General features: G+C 38.5%; 1 protein-coding gene across 1 annotated transcript in view; it reads left to right on the plus strand.

Moving 5' to 3' along the window:
* The window catches only part of ramp1 (receptor activity modifying protein 1), a gene marked incomplete at both ends in the record, with an annotated part of 96,557 nt that extends 72,303 nt beyond the window's left edge, over positions 1-24,254 (plus strand). The window contains one exon of the mRNA XM_079254550.1: positions 23,999-24,254. Coding sequence (XP_079110676.1) covers positions 23,999-24,254 — 256 coding nt within the window. The remainder of the gene's footprint in view (positions 1-23,998) is intronic.
* Positions 24,255-26,625: the final 2,371 nt, after the last annotated feature.

The following is a 26,625-nucleotide window of genomic DNA, read 5'->3' on the forward strand; positions in this document are numbered from 1 at the left end:
CGTAACTTGTAAAAACTACATAAGAAGCAACAGTTTTGCAGATATTTTTATTATAATTTTGAAGTAGTAGCACAACACAAGCATACTACTTCACTTTTTGCAGCAACTGAGAAGAAAGACAGACCACCAAACACGGGAGGCAAACCAACGCCATTGGGACAGAACAAGGTAACGAGCATACACAGAACGACCAGAATTAACTTAGAGCAGAATTAAGGGTTATATGACAGAGGAATTAAATAGTTTGGAATTAAAATGCGAATAAACCACCCACTTACAATGGAGTTAAGTTTAATTCCGAATAGAAATTTGCATTTGGAATTAGGTGTTTACATGGTCGTTTTTCATCAGTTTAAAGCGAAATTAACTTTTTTTTTTGGAATTAAACAGGAATTAAAACTCCCACGTAAATGTAGCAAGTGTCACATATTCTGGTTTCACATGAAGCTCTGCAAGCCTGTTAATGGTACTAATGCTTTAGACCAGTGTTTCCTAGTCCTGGTCCTCAAGTACCACTGCCCTGCAAGGCCGATGTATGCTCCTTTATGTACCTTAATAAACTTTAAACATTGTCATACATCAGAGCATCTTTTACATTGCTACAGTTCTTCAGTCAGTCCATCTAGTCAGCAGTGCTGACTTCTGAGTCCACTTTCATGTTTTGATACCAGTTTGTAGCAGTAATACAGCTCTATAAAGGTGTTTATAACTTTCTAAAAATACCAGAAGAAGTAAAATAATAAAACCACAGTTTTTTTTTTCTTTTTTTTATGTTCTCAGCTTTTAATTTGGTGGGTGTTTTTAACAGTCATCTTCCTGTTATTTTACTTTTTGTCTGGTTTGTTTCTTTTGCTAGTTTTGTGTCTCAACCCTCGTCTCCATGATTTCCGGTGGTATTTCTTTATTTTCTGCTTCAATTGATGGATACCTAAGCCCCCTGAAAATGGACCAAATTACATACATAACTGATGCAGGAGATGGCTAAAACCGTCCATTTGTCTCCCCTCATCTCATTCTGGCGTGCTAAAGTAACGTTGTCTCTAAAACATGCAGCATTGTGGTATTTGGACCAGAATTGGGAATCACTGCCTTAGACATATCATATGTTGGAGCATTGAGGCTTCACAAACATGTTTGTGAAGAAATATTGTAGGATTTTGTTGCCATTAGTTGCCAGCCTCAGAAATATTAGAGGCCCAGGACAATCTTGATGGTGTTAATGCTGTTGTTGGTTCATTAGCACTGGTTATAATACAGAAGTCCATGTAGACCAAGATCTGCTTTGTAATGGAGTAAAAACAAGCTTTTCAGATGTGCTTCTTTGCTATTTTCTTCCAGCTTTGTCCCCTTTGCCCTTAAAATCAGATATAACTAAACTTTCCTGGCTCACGCTAACTCTCAACCAATCAGCATTTAGTGAATATTTGGTAAAGGCATCTTATGTATTTACATTTAGCTACTTTGACACTTTTCTACATTCTCATTCGTTCAACTTTTTAGTTAAGATTCCTAAAATAGTAAACTAAAAAGTTGTTTTGCTTTTTTTTTCATTCCGACATAAAGACAAAGCAAAACTGTTGTATTTGGAGTAACTGTGGTCATCGATGTCAAAGAAATGTTGAAGAAAAGAGCTTCCAGCCGCAGTAATTTCATCTGAAATGGAACATTAAGCAACACCCTATCTGCTGCTTATGAACATGTTATTCATCTACTGAACCTACTTGCTGCAGTAAGTCCATCTGCTCATCTTCCTCCCTGTCTCTTGGTTTGACCAGTAAATAGTGATTCATTACACAACTGGGGTCTCTCCGGCCTTCGACATATACACAACTTCTCTAGCATTAAGCACTTTTCATAAACACTGTGCGAATCACTCAACCTCTCTTTATATGTTTACTTTTCATTTTCTGTATGCAAAATAATACTCTTACAACAATTAATTTAAAGAATTTAAAAATGGCTTTTTGTGGTTATAAATAACCACTATGCCCCAGAATATGACTTTAAATGTCCTCATTACAAGTCAGGTTCTCATTTACAACATGATAAACCAAAATGCTGTATGTTTATTTTATTATGATCAAATGTTTTGACTCATACAGGCCTAATTCTATTCCACTCTTTGCTGAAGTGGAACAGAGGGGGTGGGAGTTTAGTGTTGAAGCTGTCAAGCACTTAGATTAATTTCAGTGAGCAGTTTATTCCTATAAAAATGCATTAACCCACCGTCCAACTTACTCCTGTCAACCACAAAGATGTGCCTGTATCACATCACAAAATAAGATGGCAAACTGGGACCATGTCAAAAATAAACTGGTTTTGTGTAAGAAATAAGATGTTGATGGATTATGCTTTTGAAGGGGTGTACCGTCTCAGTTTCTAGGGTCAAGGGAGTAAAAAATCAAGGGGAGTGGCTCATATGTATGCTAAGCACTTGGTTGCTTTCCTTCACTTCCTCCTCAGAGGTCTCCGTAAGGGGTCAGCGTAAGATACATGCAGCAGACAAGATCGCTACACACGCTACATTGCACCAATCCTAAAAAGAAACATAGCAAAACCACAGGGAGAAAATGAGCTTGAAGACTCTGCTAAGCACTGGCATCCAAACCAGAGACCGTTCACATTCCAAGCAATTATAATGCAACAAAAACATGAGAGCAGCACTGTTCACTTTAGAGCTTCTGCTAATTTCTCAACATCAAGCGAACCAAACAAATGTGTCATATGAAAGCAGAGACCCTGCGGATTGCAAAGGTGTTTGTCTCATCACCATGGAACAAATACTCTGTTAGCTAGCAGTCGGAGGTTAGCAAAATAACAGCCTACTAAAATCATAAATTATGTCTTAATGTTGCTGTTTTGTGGTCAAATGTTTTATTTCACCTTAAAAAAAGACAAAAACAAAAAACAAACAACTTTCGTAATGTGTTGTCCCATTGTTAGACATTATTAACATATGTTTTAGTCATAGAAGAGGGAGGTATAATGAATCATTCTCTCTTCCTCTGACACACTAATTAGGTTTTAACATCTTTCTTAATGTTTATGATGTTTCATAGGTGAATTTGGGGTTTATCCTGGATTCTCCAGACTCTGATGATTGATAGAGGTGTCATTTATCACCATCAAATGATTTATTCCTCAGATATTTACCTTTGTAACACTTTCCATAAAAACAAACTGCTTAGGTTCACTTTTTGTCTATATTTGCACAGTTCCTGAGGAACTGCACTGCTATCCTTTGGTTTTTACTGAAAGTAATGTGGTTTGCTTTTTGGAGGAGATAACTATTTACTCTTATAAGATGTTTTCAAAATATTTCAATATAGGACCTGGGTTTCAGGCAGGGGGCAGAAAAAATACTCCTGTCCAGCAGAGGTGAACTGAATTTTACTTATTTTACTTCAGTAATGAAATGAAAGAATTCTACAAAAAATACTTCACATCTTTAAAGTAAAAGATAAGAGATAAAAGACTTTCGGTCCTCATTCAAATGACGCCTCAGGCTCTGAACACACTCCTCACTGTGTTGTATACAGGGCGTGAAGAAGTGTTCATTGTGCTCGTCAACCTGTGAAGCACTCAAACATTTTCAGTGTTTTCACTGCTCAGAAACTCTCCTGTGTGTTTTACGTTGACATGGTTAGCATTATATTCACCAGACGGTGGCCCACTTTTCAGAGTTCACTTCCAACTTCAATGCAAGACGACAATGAACACAGAACAGTAGAAGAGATTGAGATAGAATACACACTCGGCCTGTCCCCATAATTTAATACATGAAACTGCTGTTTTCTTTGTCGCACTACACATTTCAAGTTCTCTAAAATTTTACAAAATACGCATAAAAAAATAAATGACGACAAACAGAGGGCTCCATCTGTTTGAATATGCATCAGCAGGACCTTGTCCTGCATTAGCGTGGGCTAACAGCTAGCATTTGGGAGCTAAAACTTAGCATTTGGTTGCTAATCTAGCATTCATTTGACCTCAGGAGAAGATGTTAGTGACTGCTTTTTTCCAGCTAATGTCTTCTCATTTCAAACATTCATCAGTGCTAAACAGCTACAACCCCACCCTGAAACAGTCAGCAGGCTTTCTTTGTAGCACAAGACTTTAGCTTTTAAAATGGCTGTGGTGGCTAAAGTGCGCGGTCAAGCTAGGCCACACCTGCATGATTGCACCACACAAGGACATCCAGGCCCTACGATGGACTTGCGATCTGTCCAAGGTGCACTCTGCCTCTAACTGGGATAGGCTCCAGATTCCCGCGGCCCTGAATTGGACTGACTGGTTAAGAAAATGGATGGATGGACATCCAGGAACTCTGACATGATTACAGCACGGCTGCTGACTTGTGAGTGTGAGTTTGATACTGCTGGATAAATACAGCTTTTTCTGCATAAAAACAGGCATAGCTGAATGTACATAATGTGAGATTTAAGGAACATTTAAGGGGATAATGCATTGTTAAGTGTATAAACCAGAAAACATGGAACAACTTGGAAATATGAGTCCTCTAAAGTTTGTTGACCCGAGCCGGTTCATTGTCATCTCCACCAGTGATACTGAAATCTGGGAGCACGACAGCTTCATCCGGGCTATACGATTTGTATGAGCTTCTACAAAAGCAAGGGACTATTTGTTTTTTTCTTCTTTAAGGAGTCGTTGTGAGAGTCAGATATCTCTGCAGTTATTTATTCATATTTGGGACAAATCTTTACAAAATTAAGAAGTTATTAAAGTTTTGTGTGCTGGCTAGTATTTTTATTTCAGAGTAGTTTCTCTATACCCACCACAAAGTGTTCTTTTTTTTTTTTTTTTTTTTTGATAAGCTGAGATGGTGTGTTTGCAGTGTAGTACAGCTGCTGGTCTGAAATGCATTAATACATTTTCATAGATTTAGTGTCCTTTGCAGATTTAATCAAACACTTGTACTTTAAATGCCAAAGAAAGCTGTTTTGAAGCTTTTTTTTTTTTTTTTTTTCTTTAGCTTACTGGTAATTCTTCAGAAGCCTCCAGTCTGGACAAAGGCAGGGGACATAAAAACAGAACCAAAAGCCAGATCAATACTGTCTGAAGTCCAAAGACAAATATATTTCTCAGTCATACTAATTGTCTCCTGTTACCCTGTTAGAAATGTTCAGCGCTGTAAGCTTTTAGTATAAAAATATCCCTACTGCTTTGTTGTGTAAAGTTCTCAGCCAGTGGGATTGTTTCAAGGGTATTTCGGTCAGTCATGCATGCTGCCAGTGGTCTGTAATAATTTAAAAACCCTTTGGTGGCTGTGCACACATCAGGTTACTTGCAAAGCGCGGCCAGATAAATCCAGCGAGCTAAGTTGCGTTGTAAGCTAACTTGAGTTCCACCTCTGTGGAGCAGTGTGATTAAACATCTGATTACTTGGTGATTAAAAATGGATTGCAGTTTGCTTTTACAACTCTAATGGCTGGATAACACCCAGCATTGCATGGATCGCTGCATGCCAGGAGCTGTTACGCAACTTTGATGAAATTAGGACGAGGATCTGAATATTTGCCTCAGTAAGGATGGCTCTTTATTAGCATTAGCTCCATGATGACAGAGACACTCAGTAATGACAGAACAGGAAGCAGCTTGTCACTTTCATCTTTCAGGCAGATAATGGCATTTATCCAGTGTTTGATCCTAAATAGGGATCATTATTTCCCTGCATGTAGTGCATGTGTGTGTCATTGTTTCTAAATAACATTAAAATTATTTGAACTCTTTAGTTAATTAAAGTTATTTTAAGGCTTTAGATAGTTTCCAACTTATTTCAATGACTAAATATCAATACCAGGGGTATCCAATGTCAGTCCATACGGGCCGCTGTCCTGCAGGTTTTTTATGTATCTCTGTTCCAACACACGTCTTCCTTCAAATGGATCCAACAGCCTGTCAAGTTCTGCACAATGACTGATCCATTTGACTCAGGTGTTTTGAAAGGGGATACATAGAAAACCTGCTGTATTGTGACCCTCGAGGTCTGGAGCTGGAAACCTCTGATCTATGCAGTGTGTGTGATCTTACATCTGAGAGGTCAGTTAGTTTTTCCTTTACATGAATATTATAACATAGAGCCATTATAAATACAATCACTTAATGTTGTTCGCTTCAAGGAATTATTTATTACGACTCACATGAAAAGAAAGACATTTCTTATGTGAACCAAATATATAGTATACGTCCTGAAAACAAATGAAGGAAAGAAGAAAAAAATTAAATCAGCAGTGCACTGAATGTAAACATACATGCCTTTTTATTGGGGCTGTGACGATGTGCTTTTGTCCCGATTCGATTCAATTTCAATTTTTTTGGGGGTGCCGATTTGATTTAAATTGTGATTCCCACAATTCTTCCATACTGCAGATTTTTGTAGATTAAAAACAAAACAACAATGTACAAAACTTTTTTGGCTCGTCATATTTCTTTATTTCAATTGGGAAAAAAACAACACAGTAGCCAGACCATCATTCTGCTGCTATAATGCCCAAGAAAACGAATAAAAAGATAAATAAAAACAATAAAAATTACAAAAGTATTCGATTTTTAAACAAAATAATTATTTTTTATTTGTGAAGCAAAAAATCACGATATTTGATTTTTTTATTCGATTTTCCACTGCTACTTTTTATATAAAAACATGAAACTGTTTTTTTTATGGAAAATAGTCCAAAATGATGATAGAAACTCTTTTTAAACATGTCTACGCTTAGAAACATCATATGATACATAAAATCCTTCAAACTTTCACAGAGTCATTAAGATGCACACTGCTTTTCATGCTTTAGCCTAACTCCTCCTCTCGACTGAATCCCTGCAGACACGCATCCTGGACACTCTTCATGCTTTGACTAGACTCTCTGGACGTGTGTTTAGGTTTTTAATAAAGCAATATTGTGTCATTTGCTTGGTTTAAGTTCCAGGTCTTAATGGGATTTTTTTTTTAAAAAAACAAACGTTTACACCACCACAAATAAATCTCAAGTGGTCGGTTTGCCCTGAAAAAGATGTGCAACCAGCCACGAGAGCGAATTTATTCTTCAGAAAAAACCGGCACAAATCATTCAAAAACACTAGGAAACGTTCACACACACAAACACACACAAGTTACCCATCATGACTTCTACTGATCTGAAACCAGTACTGGGACTATAGATCTGAGTGTGTGTGTGTGTGTGTGTGTGTGTGTGTGTGTGTGTGTGTGTGTGTGTGTGTGTGTGTGTGTGTGTTCCAAAATCAACAACAACAAAAATCTGCACCATGTAAAAAGAACATATCCTTCAAACTTCCCAAAGTATTCTTGTACTTTTGCTCTCATGTTGCAAAATAATCAATGCGCAGAGAGAGCGAGTTGCGGGAGGTGTGTAGAAAAACAAAGCAGACATAAAAAGAACATTTTAGTTTGATGTGCTTGCTTGTGACAGTTTTTGGATTTCCTTGGTTCAGGATGGATGAATCTCTTCTTTCTCCTTTGTTCTCTGGATAGATCTCTGCAAGCATCCACGGCACATAGTCGCAACAATGAATACAATTACTGAAGACATATTTCTGGCTGACAGACCCATAAATCCATCGTGAAGTTCTCTTCCCCAAAGGAACCTAATTTCCGTCATACATACAGTAGATTGAACAGACGAAACTGTGTTATTTGAGCTGGTTTGCTGGTTTGTGGCAAGGCACAGCAAGCCGAAGACATTTCTCTTTAATCAATGTACAGTAATATATCCACAAAACAGTGGATTTGAGTTGAATTACAGGAATTTAGCCAAGCATATAAATACAATTAGGTTTTCACTTACTATTTATTATTATATTTCGCTGACAGCCAAAGTTCAACCCTATCAAAATCACTTTATGCAAAGGAGTTTGTCACTCCTCAGTAACTGATTCACGAAGCAAACAAGCAGGGGATTGTTCCCCGCTGAATAACTAAAGGTAATTCTTTCAGAAAGAGTGTATTGGACTGAGCCCAAAGGTCCAGAGCTTTACATTAGTAAGCGCTACGTACCTGTGATCACACCGCTGATTCTCTGTTAACCAGAGTGAAAGAGGCTTCATTATATTTTGAGGTTAAGTCTGAACTTTAGAACCCGCTTGGTTGTGGATGGGTTGTGTCTGTCTCGGAGACTTACGCCACACCAGAGATGAGGATTCATGTCGGACTCGCAGTTTGAGATTCGTAAACAGTCCTATTTTCAATATTTTTTTATCATTTTCGTTTCTCTTTCTGATCTCCTGCTGTGGTTTCTGCAGACGGCGCTCTGACGCATCGCGGATGTAGTCAGTAAAAACAGTGCCAGCCCTGGTGAACACGCTTGTTGCTGCTGCTCGAAACTTCATATGAGGAACAAATACAAAGGAAAAAATCAGCAAACTGCAACATTCATTTGAGTGTTGCAGGAGGAGGAAACACATGGATCTCCTAGAAGCGATGCTGGTGCTACATAAACTGAGTTAAGAGGACCAGTAGTGGTGCTGGGCGATAAATGAATTTAAATTAGCCATTTATGGCATTTTATGCCATTTTTTTCTTCTCATTATGCCAGTGCTCTAAAGTTAACAGATGAGAAGACCTCAGAACCTGAGTTGTGATGACAAAATTTAGGAACGAGGCGAGATTGACAGTGTGGGAAATGGAAGTGACAAAGTGTGACAGGATAAAGAGCCCAAATATCAGATAACGGTGGCGACGTGAGGGGAAGAAAGATGCAGAAGCTTCACATAAAGCCACTTTCCTGTCTTAGGTTCATGCTGTGAGGCTTATATTTTTCATTTAGAAGATCTAAACACATCATTTTAAATGTGACTTACAGTAATAATCTACACTGGATTTGATGTTTACCAGACATCCTGCTTGAATCTTTGCTGCAGCAGATGATTGTGTTGTCCACTCTGCAGGTATTGAACATGTCGCCACTGCAATAAAGAACAGCAAATTCAGCCAGTTATTTGGTAAACAGTTTGTTTTCAGGAAGGCTTTCACAGAGCCTGAGACAGGTCTAAAGGATCTAAAAGCCAAGTTGTTTCAGGAGGGGGTGCAACTTGAGCACAGACAGCAGCCAAAACTCCACTTGAAAGGCTTTCACTCGAGTACTGTGACACTGGAGGAACAAGAGAGGAAAGTAAGATCAGATCGAGTATAAAACTTAAACTGGGAAATCAGCTTTGATAAGCATCGGTGTGTGAAATAATAAAACTCTTTAATCCCACTGATCCTATCCTCTGCTGTGATTCTTTGATGCACCCTGAACTCCTTTTCCCCCAAAGGATCTCTCTTATCAGATGTTCCACTTAGTTATGATGAATAAAAGTGTAATTATATATCAGTGTTGTTTAAAGCAGCTTTCAGAATTGCCCCAAGCTCCTGCTCTACTCCTGAAAAACATAATGGGAGTTATGTTTTTAATTGTCAGCTATTCTGCCTTTGCATGATGAAAGCAGTACCTTGTTTTTATTCTGCTAAGCAAGGACAGAAAGCTGATATGACTCCTATCAAGTGAGGATGGTGTGATGGTTGGATCTGTTTTTTCTTTTTTTGCATTATAATTGGAAAGTTTAAAGCTTGTAAAGAGAGACAGCTGTATTCTACTCAGTTTTTACTTGCCAGACTCATGATTGTTTCACTGCGTACTGAAATGTTTGCAAATTTTGATCAGCAGTTTCTGTCCCATCCAGACGGTTTACAGTCCAGCCACAAAATGTAATATTTATTCAGAGATTATATGGTAAATCCACTATGAGTAATCCATGATAACCCGATTATTTGTCCTAAAAAGGACACTATCACTACAGTGTTGCTAGGATTCCTCTAATTTGACCCGTGTTTTATGATGAATCTATTTTCTGTCAAACTTTCCATCAATCACATTTGTTAAACTGATGGGAATGTCCAGTTATTGAGCAGATAAAGATCAACAAGCAACAAGAAAATGATGTTTATCTAAAAACAAAAACATTCTTCCATGGCTGAAATAGAGCAAAGGAGATGTTATTGACTCGAGTTGGAGTTTACTTGAGAGGCTGGTTGGTGAATGAATGCAAAGAGTGGCATAAATAGGTAAGAATTTAATGAAAAGTTTCTGTTGTCTGTTTGTTAAAATGAAAATATATTTTTCCTTCTCAAAGCCAAGACTTTAGATGGTTATGCAGATGAGGAAAATGTTGGTCACTGCTGGTCTGTGTGTTGTTTCTGCAGAGCTCTGTTTGTAATAAATGCTTTTCTTTAAAAACTGGAGGATCAAAAACAATAAAACAAAGTTTGAGAACAAACTTTATCAGTGTGTAAATCTGTTTTAGTAAAAGCTTTGTTTTTACACAGTTTTTTTTCTCATTGTTTCTTCCAGTTTAGTTAAAATCTGAAGCACATTGACCCTTAAACACTGTGTGTTGCACCGTTATACTGTCACATCTTCACTAAACAGGTGATTTGACAAATTGGAGCAAGGAAAGAAGATATGTCCTTATTTCTTGGAGGTCTCCATGTACACCATGTCTAATTATCTTGTTATCTCCCTGCTGGGCTTCGCAGTTCGCAGTTCATGTCATTGTTCTGAACCTTTTTATCCACATCAACTGTGTGCTATTACCACAAAGAGTAGCTCCATTCAGGCCTGTATCACTGCTGAAAGCCCTGCTTACTGTAATGATAAGCTGGTGATGATGGAATGCAACTTCCATCACATGTCCACATACATAAATGTCATCTGTTTCAGAGTAAATAATTTTAGTGTACAAAGCCAAGATTTGCAAGAGTGATATGCAGATAAGACAAGGCTTGGCCACAGTCGAGCTGTCTGTTTATTGTACAAAGTATTGTCAGTAGTAATTAACAAAATAAATACATAAATACATACTTTTAAACAAAATTGTAAAAATGGTCGGATGTTCTAAAGCTTAAATTTACAAATTTATAATTGTGGATATAGAGAAAAATTATGTATTATTACTGCATGCTAAAGTTTATTTTCAAGAAATAAAAATATGGGTTTTTTTCCCCTAAACTGTCAACATTACGCTTCTTTCATGTTGAGGAGCCACTTACACAGGCTGACATATTTTTTTTTTCTTTTTTTAAACCACACGGTATTAATTTATTAAGCACATAATTCCACTTATTGTGTGAAATGCTCTATTTTTAAATCTTGTCTTAAAGGTTTCTGTCCTAACTTTCCTGGTCAGGTCTGGCTGGTGAGTTTGTGGTTAAAAGTGGCGTGCGACACTGGACTGTGCCAGATGATAACCAGTGGTATTGTGTGTCAGGGAATTACACAATATAATAACTGGTGTTTTTAACTTTAGTTCTTTTTGATACATAGAATAAAAGCAAATCATTGGTAAAAATCCACTGGAGATGACATCAATGCCATGTCTGTGCAAGTGTCCCACAAGAGATTCGTGAGATTCGTTCCCAGTGATGGATGAATCATGAGTGATGCAATGCAATGCAAAAAAAAAAAAGTGGGAGAGAGAGTGAGAGTTTTCAGGGATGGAGAGAGGGTGTTGTTGCAGACGACATAACAACAATCAAAAACAATGAGGGCAAGAGAAAGCAGAAGAAAAGCCATTCCATTCAAACACTGGGCCTTATTCGCTGATCGTTTTTACAAAGAGATTTGTTCTCATCCTTACAAACTTTTTAAGACCGATTTGTTCTTTGACATATTCTATAAACACCTGGGAGTACTCCTACGAACATTTGAGAGTTGACATGTTTGAACAGTCAGTGTTTGTGTTGACTCCTGATATGCTGTTTATTTGAATACACTATTAAAATTAAAGTAATGTTTTTGACATGATGATATCTGTCAGGGGAAATTAAACCGTTGCATTGCTTCAGTAATAAGTTGCAGAGGGGATTTAATTCTCTCACTGGTCTTCCCAACACCAGTAATAAACGGCTCACATGCACATTAAGGCACCTTCATCAGCTCTCTTCCTTCAGGCGCTGTAAATACCACTCCATTAACGTCCACTTAAATGTGCTTTTTAATCATTAAAAACTGCCTTTTTATTATAATTATTAGTTTCATTAGGAGGTTACTCCCTGACTTCCTGGTTAACATCAACCTTCAGACTCGCCTGGTGGTTTTATTTAATCAGGTGCACCCCTCGCTCAGTTGGCGCTCCACATCTGTGTTTGGACTCACAGTGGGTCGTAATTTTCTTTTCTACTTGCAGAAGGTTCAGTATATGAAGAAAATAAAAAATTTCTCTCTGCTGTCAAACTTTTCCCTTTTGCCACTATATCACGAGGATGTGTATCCTGATAGGACACTAATATGACCGGAATGTCGTCTCACTGTCCAGGCTCAGGAGGGATTAAAACCTCATCTGTAAATAAAGCTCAACATGTGAATATTTATAAGCAAGTGTATTGCTATAAAAATTAGGACAAACCAGTGACAGTGCACATCTTTATCATTATTATCATTCATTTATGTTTCATTCATTTTATTGGCTTTGCAATATTTTTCCACATTTCGGCCTCACCTCCGTCTTTGTCTGCACATGCACCGTGATGTTTGACCTTTAATGAGCATTTTCAGGCACTGACCTATGCAAAGTAGGGCCAACTGTTAGAGCCTTTCAACTTCCATTGGGGTTGGTATTTATCAATCTCAGATGACAGAAATAAAATATGTTGTTAGACACATTTTGTAACAAAAAAAAAAAAAGGAAAAAATACAACCTTTGAAAGTTTGCATTAAGAAAAAGGGAGGACATTTTTTTTTTTTTCACTGGGAACAGTAGCAATATAGCAAATAATTAGGCAATACATGCCAAAATCAAGGCATAAAGCAGGATTATTTCAACAAATTTGTAATCAAATTTGTAATAGTGCAGCTGTCTGGCTCCTGCAGTCAGGTCAATACTGGGCCAGAGCACGGCTTAGAGGTCCAGATGCTGTCAGCCCCGGGGCTCTGATGGCCTGTAACTATTCTGGATTCTACATTATCTCTGCAATACCTGAATGCCTGAATTGGGGGGGGGGGAAAGTTCCTGTGCTGTAAAAGATGCAGTGCCTTGATTCTGCGACCTAAAAATCACATTCATGTGTCTGAAATTACCACACCCCAGTTGTTCAAACATTTAACACCATGAAAGTCCTATTTGCTCACCTCAATAAGACAGTTAACACCTTTTCAGTTTAGATTACAGTTCACTCATCACAATGGATACATAACCAGGAACCTTCTGACTGTGAGACAACGGTGCTAACCATCACATTAGCCCAGGTATGAAGCCCTTTATCCAGATTTAATCTCATTTTCATGTTAAATTCTTACATTAAAACATGATCTGTGATTGGGTAGTCTGTACTGTAAAAAAAACTTAAAAATATTAAGTGAAATTTAAGAAGTAAGGTAAGTTGTAAAATATTTTTATATAAACACACCTTGGCCAAAGACATTTTGTTGCATGGAGGTAAAAATCTAATCTAATCCAATCTTTTTTTTTAACCTTGTTGCTGGGATCCTCCATGTCAGCACACCTGGTGTGAAGTTGGCCCGGCTTCATTCTGATGAATGAGGCAGCTGCACATTTTCATTCATGCAGAGACGATGCTGGTGCGAGCACTGACAGCATGGCGCCACCTCAGAGATGACTGCAATTTTAAACTGAAGTTTGACTCAACAAAATTTACAGTTCTCTGCTTTTATGTACAGTGAGGCTCTGAGTTAATGGGAAGAGCAATGTCATAAAAACCATCAAGAATTAGTTGCTCCTCTGCAAGCAGATTTGCCAAGTTTTATTCTTTCCGTGTAAAATATGACATACTGAATGCTAGCAGAGACAGCACCTAAAGCACGTTACTGTTCATGAAGTAGTTTCACAGTTATTATTGTCTATCTCAAATCCTCCATCACTGCTATGTTTGAAGCGTTAGTGTGTGATATTTAATGTTTTTAGTGTCTAATTAGGTTGGTTGGGCAAGTCCATCTAACTATGGTGCAAATGTCATCCCAATCCACAGGGCAATCATTAGAAAGTGTCTTCCCACCACAATAGCAAAACAAACCAGCCCTGGCTGCTTGTAACACTGATGAGTTTGCCCAACCTGCACCTACAGTTTTGGAACACCAAGATGAAGGCATATGGCCCATCTAGGTCTCACCTGTCCTCAGGAGGCTTGTGTCGTGAGCACTTTTTGGAGAAAAGGTTGTCACATGGGGTGAAACAACCCCAAAGCAGACAAGCAACCTCGGTGTATCCAAGGTTTGAAAATGAAAAAGTGCCAGAGTAGGTTGGCAGGTGAGCAGGCAGGAAACAACCAAGACACTGGAGGAACAAAGTTCTCTGCTGCCTCTTGGTCAGGTTGTCAGTATACATGAATGGACCTACCTGGTTATAGATAAAAGTTACTGCAAGTAAGTGAATCTAAATCTAAATCTAATCTAAGTGAATAAGAGTTTACCGAACTTCAAAAAGTGGCAAAGAAAATGCTGTGGAGACCTGATGTTACCACAATTGAGACAGAATGTAGCAGAGACTGGTGCTCAGACCGGAACTGATATACTGAGGTGGTGATGAGACAATCCTTGTCAGCTGCTGGAAACTTGCAGCCAGAAACCAGAAGCTCCACCAAAAGGAGACACATCCATATTAACCACACATCACTGCCTGGATCTGCAGAATCATGGCAGAGGTGGGTGGGACTGTGGCACTGGGCCACTGAAAAAAGAAGACCTAAGCAGAACAGTAAAGTGAAACATCCCCATGTGTAAATAGAGCGTGCAATCGAACCATGAGAGGGACGAACAGTGGAGCAAGTTATACAATCTGTCATATTTTGGGATTTAGCTGTGAAATGGTCCCAGTTTGACCATAAACTACCACATGCTCTCCATATCCACTTCCATGCCATACAGCATCTATCCTGCTAAGATTGGCGAGATCAGCTTGATTGAAAATGTTCATGTGTTTTTTTTTCTACTGAGGCAATTCCTCTAGTATGTCCAATTTCCTGAAATAGCCATTTTAGAATTAAAAGTACAGTTTTCATAATCAAAAACAGCAAACATATAATCTGGTGCAAGCAGGCTCTTCACTGTCAGTCTCGGGGTTAGCGAGTGTTTCACTGGCTACTGATGAGCGAGCTCCTCCAGGTCTGTAGCGCTTACAACTGGGCCACTGTCGTTTTCCTGTTGACACCAGGTCATTACAAACATCTTACCTGTGTCCTTCTTTCATGTGTGTGTTAAATGATAAATAGTTGTTTATTTCAGTGGGTACACCATTTATATGGGCAAGTCACATGTTCATGGTTTTTTGAATAACAAATCAAAATCAAATCAAAGATACTTTATTCATCCCCGAGGGGAAATTCAGAGTTCAAACCAGCTCATCCAAGGTCAGACATAAAGACATGTAACATTAATGACAAAAGAGTAATACAGAACCAAGCTTAAGCTTAGGCCGTGCAGCCAGTTTACCAGCGCTGCCTTACAAGATAAGAACAGAGATACATTAGGATCATAGGGGGGGTCGAGGAAAAAAAAGTTCATGTAACTCCGGACATGCAGAGACATGTCCGGACATACAGGGAAAAAAAACCATACACTGAAGCACAAACTAAAACAAGACACACAAAGTCCAGGGAGGCGGTGAGTCATGTGGGAGGGGACTGGGGGTGGTTGAGGAGGGGGGACAGAGTGTCTATGAACATGTCTTCTTCCGTTCTCAGGGGGGGTTGCGTCGGCCCAAGGCCGCTGGGAAGCCGAATCCAGATATGATTGTTGTTTGGGTTCCAGGCAAGGAAAACAATTTGCCCTTGGCCTTGAGCCCATAGCCATTCTCAGACAGGCAGCTCCAGACAGCCGAATGGGGGGGTCAATTTCCACCGATTCTAGCAGACATCTTCTCCATGTTGCTATCAATTCTGCGGACCAGCTCCGAGACCTCAGACAAATGTCCAGTATGGACCAACTGGCATCCTGCTTACGGTCGAGTCCGGTCAACGCAAGAGTCTGTGCACTGCTAGCTCGGCCCATACATTACAGAATTCTCTCAGCCTGCCAGTTGTTGCCAGAATCTCATGGGTCTTGAGGTAGATCAGAACTCCACCAGCGCCAATCAGCAGAATCCCGATCACCAATAATCCAAAGATGTAAACATCCTCCACATCCTCAGAGGACAGAACTATCAGACACCTCGGTCTCCATCTGGCCCATGAGTCCTGAACGTATCCAGCCGGAAGCGTCCCCTCGGGACATACGGGCTCCCCTCTGTCCGATCTTCGGGTTGAGAAAATTTGATCAATTTCATTGAGAGACCAGCCAATCAAATCCATGATGTAAATTTGAGTGGAAGTAAATAGATGTAAAAGAAACCCCGTATAAATGAGTGAACAATGACATCTCCAAGGTGAGTTGTTTAAAGTTGGGGTCGGTAATGTTGGGGAACAAGCAAGACTTGAAAGTGGCACCCTGTCTTGGTTCCTCTCCCTCTGGTTTTGCTCATTGTTTGTTCCAAGGCTTTTTTTATTCCCAGCTTTTTCAGGGAAATCCTTCCTGCATTTTTTCAGCTCTACTCTGTATTTTGTTCCTAACATGCTATGTATATGCAGGGTGTGGAATTAGGTATGCGCTGGGAGGGGGAGGAGGGGAGCTGAAAGATGAAGTGTACAAAATATAAGAAATGAACAACTCCATTTCGGTCTGAATGTTTGGATTGGTCAGAGTTTTTACAGATTTACAGTAAACTGAGGAGTCTAACTATATTTCTTATTGCTCATGATTACAAAATGTAGACTATCAGGACGAGGAACCACTTCACCCAGAGTAAAAAAAAAAAAAATCTGAGCAAGATTACCTACCGTAGCTTTAAGTTTACACAAAGGACAGGTAAAAAAAATGCAAGTACTGTTTGTGCTTCTTGACTTCCACCAGTTTTATATGGAACATTGTGAAATTGGGTCAAATAGATTTTCAATCCAATAAATGAACAAAATGTATACAAGCTGGAGTCATACAGACAAGGCAAAGGGCTAGTTCTTAAATTAAAAAACTTTTTCTTCAAATCTTCTGAATCATTAGAAATAAAATTCTCAATAAAACGTCAATGGGGAGAGCATAAATTCAGTTTTTAATAGTCTTGTTGTTGGAAAAAATAAAATAAATTGCAGTCCCATTTCCAGAGAAGTGGGGACACTGAAATATAAAGGAAAATCGGATTTCAAACCAATTTATTATTCCTGATAGAATATTTAAAAAGATGTTGAAAGTGAAACATTTTATTTAATTGACAATATTAATTCATGTTGAACTTGAACTCTTATTGGATCTGCATTTGATCCACATTTCGGAAGACACGTGGGATTCATTTCTCTTCATCATTCTATGCTCGTCCTTCTCCGTTACAATTTACGGATGTCTATATGGCTCGTGTGTCCAAGGCCAGGCTGTCACAGATATACATCAGCCTAGATCTATGCTGTTATAGATGTGAGAACCCTGAGAGCTCATTAGTTCATGTGATTTGGACATGTTGAACTTAACAAAGTTGTAGACAGCAGTTTTCTAAACCTTGTCCAATTACTGAAATGGAAATCAGATTGGGGATCATTGCAGTTCATTGGAGAAGGAAATGAACACTAGTTCTGGGTTAAAGGATGAAACAAACAGTTTGATCAAAGGCGAATAAAAGACAGTTTTTTTTTATCTATTTAGTTTTTTCTCTTTTATTTTCTCTAAACTCTTAATGTATTTATTTTTTCTTCCTATTATTGTATTTCATATCTTTGTTTTCTTTCAAATCTCATGTATTCATGTTGATCTGGAAGGAATTATGGACACAGGAATTTTTAAAGGGATTCTTACAATTTAGGAGGAAGAGGTAGGAAGGTCAGAAGTCTGTGCTCTCCGAGTGCTTTTCTACTTATAATTGCATTAACTCCCCAGAGAGTGTGAAAGTTTTTAACAGCTTTTAATAGTTATGTTCTCAGTCTTAATGAGTAGGGTTTACTGTTCAGGTTTACATCCAATATGCTATGTAGCATTTCATGCATTGCAGAAGCTACTGTCCTCTTTACGTTCCTTCGTCCAGCAGAGTAAAGGAGCCGTTCTTCAGACAGAAAGCATGTTTTTTATGTGTTGGTTTTACTTATTCATTATGCAGATTTTACTTATTCACACTGTGCTCTTGACTGAACATCTCAAATTACAAAGAACAGCACGTTCCTACCTGATTCAGCTGCCTTTGTAGATTTCCTTTAATGTGTGTAATCTACCCCATCAATGGTATCCAGGCTAAGGATGGCCTGCTCATTCTTATTAATATGAAATAAACAACTGTTACCTGTTCTGTTGTCGGGCAGTTCTATAGCATTCTGGATCACTTCAGACCTATATAGGACAGATCTTATCCAGAACTGTTGTATACAAGAACATATCGGTTCTGATCATGAAATCATTTCTTTATTCCTGGTTTAAAGGTCCGCTTGAAAAGAACTGAGACCTGCGTTTGTAGGTGGACCGGATCCGCTTCTTTGTTCCGAATCAGAATTCATTTGGCACATTCACATTTCCTGAAACGAGGCGGACTTTCCGAGCAAACGAACAAGGATTCGAATCAAAAAGGCTGATGTGAATGTGCCCTGAGAGCCAACGGAATTAATTCCCACCTTATTTTAGCACAAGAATACCTTCACAAGCTCTGTTATTTGGTTTAGTGGAAACATGAACATCCTAGCATCTGATCCATCGTCCCCTTTTTAACCGAGACTTTTAAACAGAAATGCCAGCCATATAAGGCCAGTGTAAGATTAACTGGAAATTTTAATAATTAAAGGACCTTGTTTGTTGCTGTTTAGAATAACAAACATTACATTAAGTTGTCCTAATTCTGCCTAATTTAGATGAACTGTCTCTTTAAATCTTTTGCTGTCCAGCCAGGATGCTGAGCTTGACATTAAACATTTAAATGATTTATTTTTTATACTTTAAGGTTCTTGGAGATCAGTGTTAAAGTCAAAAGACGTCAGACTCATAAATATTGCAGCATAAAAATATTCCATACACTTACATGTTTTTACTGAACATGAAATGTGTCAAAACAAGGTGTGTGTGATGTGATTAGTGTCTCTTGTAGTGTGCTAAAGTAATACTGCATTGTTTCAGAGTATAAAACTCTGCCTCTGACCTGTTTTGGTGGCACAGTGACATTCATTATGCACATTCCTGGAGACGTTGTTGCCCTGCAGCATCCTGTGGCTTTTCTTTTCTTTTTGTCTTTTGTTTGGCGACTACAGATGACAAGTGGCTAGTTGGCTGACTCGGGTACATTTGCAGTGATGTTTATTAATGTGCAATGTTCCTACAATGTTTTTTTTTTTTTTTTTTTTTAAATGAATATTTTTAATTTAAAAAAAATAAATAAATAAAATAAAAAAAAACAGATACTGTACTTGACAGTTCACATGACTGTGCCAGCAACTAGAAGTCAACACTAGGCACGTGCCGTGAGCTTCAGGTTATGTAGACAAGCAGTCGCAAATTGCGCCGGACACACAAATAATAATTTAAATGTGTAGGCAGGTGAGTGCCTGCTAAATCTAAAACAATCAAGATTGTTAGACACCATTTAAAAAAACTTGCAAAGCGAGCTAAATGATTCAGTAGTAGTCCCCAGACTATTTTACTTTGTTTGTCATGACAACCAGTAGTGTAAGTTGACGTTTTTCCTCAAAAGAAATACATAAAACATTGTATAAGCCTCTCTAGCAGGCTCATCCCTGGTGAAAACGTCAACCAACTGTGAGAGCGAAGGGTTAACGGTGTGTTCAGACCAAACGCGTTTTGAGCGCGCAAAACGTGACGCGAGAAAGCTCGACGCCCCCTTGCCGCGCCTCCACATAGACTTTACATGGAAACCTGCCGCTCTTGACGCTCAAAACGCGTTTGGTCTGAACACACCGTAATTCACTATTTCTCTGTGAACATACGTACCATTGGCATAGTGCAGAAACGTAAAAAGGCAGCTCTTTTTATGTGTATGACTTTATATGGGGGAATGGACTGTGCATGCATGAACACACATCGTTGTGACGATATGAGAGGAAAAGGCAGTGCAGGACTGTGCCAGCGGCTTCGAGTGTAAAGCGCCAGTGTGAGTTGCGGAGCTTCTCTGCCTGGCCAGGCGATATCAGTTTCAAATTGATAAATGCTACAGGTTATAGGAAATGATCATCTGAAAGATTATATGGAAAACAATAATTGTAAAAGAAAGTGAAAATGATTATTATTTGGAATATTGGAATGATTCGATTTATTTCTCTCTGCCTTGGGGAGATCCTGCCTACTCTCACCACTGCTCAGCACACAGACTATTTTGAACTTGTGCAACTGGGAATGTTGAAACACTGCTTTATAATTACACAAAATCAGTTTAAGTGTCAATATACCTAAAGGGATCTTTTAAAAATCACTGCATTTCACTTTAAATTATAAGCCCCTCCCACCAGGTTTCTAATTCATGGGACACCTTTATAAAATCTTAAGCTTCCTCTGCTCTGATACAATTTTCCTGTAGCAGAGTTGTGGGGCCATTATCTAATCGTTTTATTATCCTAATCCATCCTATTGTTTCTTATGCACTGCAAAAACTCAGCCTTAAAAAACAAGAAAAAATATACAAAAATTAGGTAAATGCTGCTTAAAATAAGATAAATAATCTGCCAACAGAACAAGAAAATTTGGCTTGTCAAGACTTCCCAAAACAAGTAACAATACTCTTAAAAGAAGAGGAATTCTCTGGCATAAAAACTAAGAATTATCTTCCCTTTAAAAAGTAAGCATATGTGTACTCAATTTAAGATTTTTAATCTAGATTTCAGTTTTTGCAGTGTGCTTTCTGTGTGAAGGTTTATTCTCATTCTTAAAACAATATATGTCTCCAACATTCATAGTATACCGATGGTCGAGAAGTGGGAATATCTCTCCACAGCTGCTGACTTCAGGAGAGAAATTAAATGTAGACTTCCTCCAGAAATCATGCTGCATACCAGCGATTTAATAACACACAACACAGAAACTGGCTGGTTACGCGTGCACCATGACTGATTCAGAGAAGAGGACATGATCATGAGAGAAGGACAAAGTTTAGACAACCGACAACATCAGATTGTCTTTACTGGCTGGAGAAAGCTCAGAAAAAAGGCAGGATGGGAGACAGATGCTGAATTAGCCTTCTTTAGAGACTCCAAAAGTGTCAAAGTTCAGTAGTGCAGCTTTAAGAACGAGCAACAGGATTCCACAGAAAGATGTGAGACAAGTTGTGGTGGATAAAGTTTTGGGAATTTTGCTTTTGAGATGCCAATTTGAGGGCTATAGGAGGCAAAAAATGTATAATTGTTTTAATTGTTTTTCCTGAAGAATACGATATCACCAAATTTCAAAATACATGTTCACATGTTAATCTCCATCTCATCATTGCTTGTTACGGTAGTATGAAACACATAATAGTAGAGCTGAATGTTACAGACATTTGGCTGGAGCTGAAACTGCTTTGTAACGAAGGAAAAGTGCCTTGTGGGTATAACAATGAATCATAATCTTCTGTTATACAAGTTTTTTTTTTTTTTCTGTTTGATTAGGGTTTATGATTAACAGAAGTCTAAGGTAAACTATTTGGAGGAATACATGAGAATCACAAACGTTAAAGGTGAACAAAACTGCATACACACAGAAACTCTGCTGTCAGGTTGGATTTGCTTCTAATCTTAGCTACATGGGGGTGAACTCGTAACCAATGGCAGCAGTTTGTGTGTGCCGCCCCTTCCTGGACATTGATATTCCTTCTTTCTTCTTTTGTTCAGTGACTCAGAGACACCCCCAAAACCTAAAAGCTCATTACACCAGTTTCCTCCTTTTTTTCCCCTTCCCACAAATGATTTGTAAAACTTCAAGACAACAGAAGGGGAACGAGGTTCACAGACAGACAGCAAACTTGCCACCCGCAGCAGAACACAATGCTCTGTTGTGCTGGTGCCATGCCAAACAGCCCTGAGATGTTTACAGCTAAAAAAACCTTCCACAAAGAAAGACCTTGTGCTGAGGTGCATCCTAAAAAGCTGTAAGAAATTAAACTAACACATCATATCTGAGCTAAGCAGACTAGAGACAACCGCCAGAGCAGATATTTACCAGGCATGATGGTGATGAGCTGGTGGATCAACAGAAGTTACTCCCAGGATTGAATCCATTGAGAATTATCACCCAAGTTTGCCATTCCCTCAAAGCTTCTTTTAATTTTTTTTTTTTCCAAGCTTCTGACTTCATGGTTTGGAGCTGAATTATTTCAGTCAAATCCCAGAAGCCTCATTAAGCAAATTTTCAGCAGTCGCACTCACGTTTACAGCAAAAATGCCAGCAAAGGCTTTGCATTACTCCCGATGCTGGAGCAATGAAAATAAGACTTTCAACCTTCAAAGACTTTAATATGGTGGAGGGTTTAGGCTCACTGATATCAAGTATGCAAAGCAAAATTAAATAAATATAGTGTTTATTAGCTTTGATGCACATTGTAAATGTTTACATGTTCAGCTAACGAGCTAATCTCTGTCAAAAGCGTTAGCACTGCATTAGTTAACATTATAAAAGGAAAAAAGTACCAGTACACTGACCAGAACAACCTCTCTGCACAGTTCCACTACAGTGTGCTAGTCAAGAAATCATAGATGCTAAAATGTGTCCAATGTTAGCAGTTCTGTTTTATATGGTGTTGATTAATTACCCTTTTTTTCTCAAAGTTTACCCAGAAATATCTTTTCCAACCAGTGTTTTGTATTGTATTCAGATTTTGGAAATAAATGTTTGGCACAACATTAGAATAACGTACACCAGTTCAGGAAACTAATATGATACAGTATGATTATGCTAGCATACTGGCTACAAGCTAGCTGAAAATGACTGGGATTTATCTGCTCCAGTTTGAAGTCCACATTTGTCTTTAAAGTGACCAATTGTTAACGTGAAAGAGCAGATACTCAGTCACTCTAGTCACTCACAATCACAATATTGTGATTGTGTTGAAATAATAAGTAATGAAGCGTCTTCTTTCTTTATCTTTATTTGAGCTCAAACGTTTTAAAGTACAAGCACAAGGCCAAAGGTTGGTCCTTAAACATATAGTGTAGATTTTAGGTTAAACGTCAGATTAGGTTATAACGCATAAGATTAAAAAGAAGAGGTTTAACATCCCAAGGCCTCAGTCTGGCAACTGCACCCCACTCACAAGAAAGCTGTGGGCTTAGTGTTTAAAAAAAAAAACACAAAGTTGCACACTGGCTTGGCTGGTGGGTCATGTGACTAGCGACTTCTGCTTTCAACAATAAGAGTAGTTAATTTTACCATTAGCCATGTAAAAATCTATTATTGTACACAATTAACTGAACAACAATAAAATACTCCAACAATGAAAAGAAATAGCTGGGCAGCAATAACAACTATTAACACAAATTCAGCCAATCTGCACGAATCATGTCCTTCCAGTTTTATCCAATTACCATGACTTCAACAAATCTCAGCTCTTGTCTGTTACCTAGTCATCTGCTGTATTTTATTAACATGCAGAGCTGTACAGAGGAAATCTGACGTCTAAAGTAATCGTGAAGGATCATGCATCGCTCTTTGTCGTAGTTCATGGAATTGTAAACTACCCCTTTAGCGCAACTGGTTGAGCAGCTGCCTCAAATACAGAAACAACTCCTAAAACAACTGGCTCAAGTTCACATCTACAGTTTGTTGTTTAATCTTGTCAAACAAAGGCTATTTGGACATAGTTTAAATCAATTCCAGGTATTTCTGCAAAGAAAAAAACAAAACAAAAACACTGCAACTTTTCCCCAAAAGCTTCCACAAAATCCAGCATTGAGGTTACAATTCAAAATGTTCACTTGGAATTTAATCTTTACAAATGAGATATTTACTGCTATATGTGACCCTCTTTTGGTTTCTTTTTGTCATTCAACATGCAGACTCTACGGTGAGCTGACAAACTGCACATATCTGGTGGCGCTGAACATGGGGTGCTACTGGCCCAACCGAATGGTGGACGAGTTCTTCATCAGAGTCCACAGGCACTACTTCCACGACTGCTCGATGTCTGGACGACTACTTAGGGACCCTCCGAACCGCATCCTGGGCCCTTTTATTGTTGTCCCAATCCTAGTCACCCTCCTCATGACAGCCCTGGTAGTGTGGCGGAGCAAGCGCAGTGAGGGGATTGTGTAGTGAAGAAAAGAAGGGGACCACATTGACAAGACTCAAGACAAGAGGTGCTTTTCATCCCTTTAGGGTGACACTTTTCCTACCCTCAGCGACCGAACGATCTTTTCTCGTGAGTGTCTGTGTTTGGGAAAACAGTTGAAAGTGAGACCGGGGTTAAAATGTTGTAGAATCACAGAAATAGCTGAATAAGACTCTAAACCAGATCCTACACTGAACTGGTGTGAACCCATTACAAATGACATTTATTGATTGTCTACACAAATGGAAGTTCTTTGGGTGCTTACATGCTGACTTGCATCCTATCTGGACCAGAGGAGTGACTGCTGAAAGGATATTGTAAATATAAAAAGCATTTTAGTGGGAGAAACTGTTTGCAAAGAGAAATTTTGACGTAACAACGCTGTTACACATACAAGAATTGTTTTTGACAACCACAAACATAATGTCACATTCTGCAGCAGACAGCTCAGCAGGAGCAAAATGCTTCGCTAAAAACGATGAAAATATAACAAGGCAGACTCTCCGACTTCTCGTAGGGAACCCAGGGATCTGAAGTTTTGTGTGTGTACATACAGGGTATTGTGAAATATACAAAGTGTGTCAGTTTTATGAGTTCATGTGCTGATTCAGTGAATGTTTTATACATTTCATCTACAAACTACACTCGTGCAGATGGGCAGAAGAATGAAACTGATGTTGATTTCAGCTGAAAAAGCACAACAGAGGACCGTCACTGCAGGAGTGGAGACCAACTTCATGATGGTGATGCGTACTGAAACATTACTTTATGAATAAGCATGATAATTACAATACAGACAATTCAAAGCAGAAAAAGTAACATATTTAAACTTCAGAGAAAGCAGAAAGTAATGGGCTAACTCAGCTAATTCACCACCCTGCGGAGCATTGCCATAGCCCAAAAATACAGCTTGTATATCATAAAACTTGGTTTTTTTTTATTGATTTATGATCTCCCAATATAGTAAAGTGTGTTGTGTGAACTGTTTGTTCATTGATATTTTTGAATGCTCTTTTTCCTTTATAGATTCATTGACCTGTAACCTGCCTGTCAGCAAAACATTCTTTCAAGTACACCCACACTTTGTACTTTGTGCCAAAATCTCATGAAAAACAGAGGGTAATATTTGTAATGGAATGTCTATTATTCTGTCAGCGTGGCGTTTAATGATTTATTTTTCAAATCTATGCTCATTAAGGAAAGTTAAATAAAATGATTAATGTGTTGAATGCACTCAGCACCGGCATCGTTGTTTCTAATGAGATGATAATGCAAGTCTTTTCAGTGTGCCAATTCTTTATAATGAATCCTGCACAGATAATTGTATGTATTTGGCATTATGTGGGGTTATAATGAATGCACTTCAATAACAATGTTAAGTGAACAGAAAGGAGCTTAAGATGCATTTTGGACCACATTTATCTTCATGTTCTCACTGAATCCTCTACAACCTTGTTCGGTTCATGAAAATAAAACGTTTTTTTTTTTATGTTTTTCTCTTGTAAAAGATAAACAAAACCAGATCTAGCTACTGGCATATGATATTTCAGATAAGTTCTCCTCAGGGTGAAGTAATACAACACAAAAGCCATTCTGTCAATTCTGTCTGAGTGTGATGGAGGTGAAGACCCAGATGCAGCCAAGGAGGCAGATGGAACAAGACTAAACATAAGAAGACTTGGAATTGACAAGAAAACAGGACAAGACAAGGCCTGACTATGGATGTGTGTTAACGATCTGGCAAAGAGGAAACCGAGGGTATAAATACACTGAGGAATGCTAACGAGACGCAGGTGGAGTGGGTTTGCTAAGCGAAAGCAGGTGAACTACTGTCAGGAAGCAGAAAGCAAAACAAAGCACAATATGGAAATAAATAAATAAGACTGGAAACAATTAAGACCACAAAACCACAAACCCAAACCTCAAATTCATGACTTTGGCTTAAGTAAAGTCTGAATCCACGATTTAATAGATACATCCATTCCTGTCGTTACTGCGCTCATACTTCTGTGCATCTTTTACGTTGGCATGGTTACGAGACAATACATCCAGGGCAGTGCAGAGTTTATCGACGATGGTTTTAGACAATAGCAAACATGGCGACAGTGGAAGAGATCAAGATAATGTGGACACTCGGAAAGAGAGATAAAAAAAAAAAAAGAAGAAGAAGCGGCACTGTAGACAACAGTGTGGTCATTAAAAACGCAGCGGCTTCTTCTTCTGTGATTCTTTTACTTTTACTGGCACTCAGTACTGCCCCCACAGTTTCCAGAAGTACTGCTTCATGGATCCGTCGAGGTACACAAACATCCTGATAAAGCACCAAACTACACATAAAGATGCAGGAAATGGATG

Source organism: Telmatherina bonti, assembly GCF_933228915.1.
Source record: "Telmatherina bonti genome assembly, chromosome: 15".
Lineage (NCBI taxonomy): Eukaryota > Metazoa > Chordata > Actinopteri > Atheriniformes > Telmatherinidae > Telmatherina > Telmatherina bonti.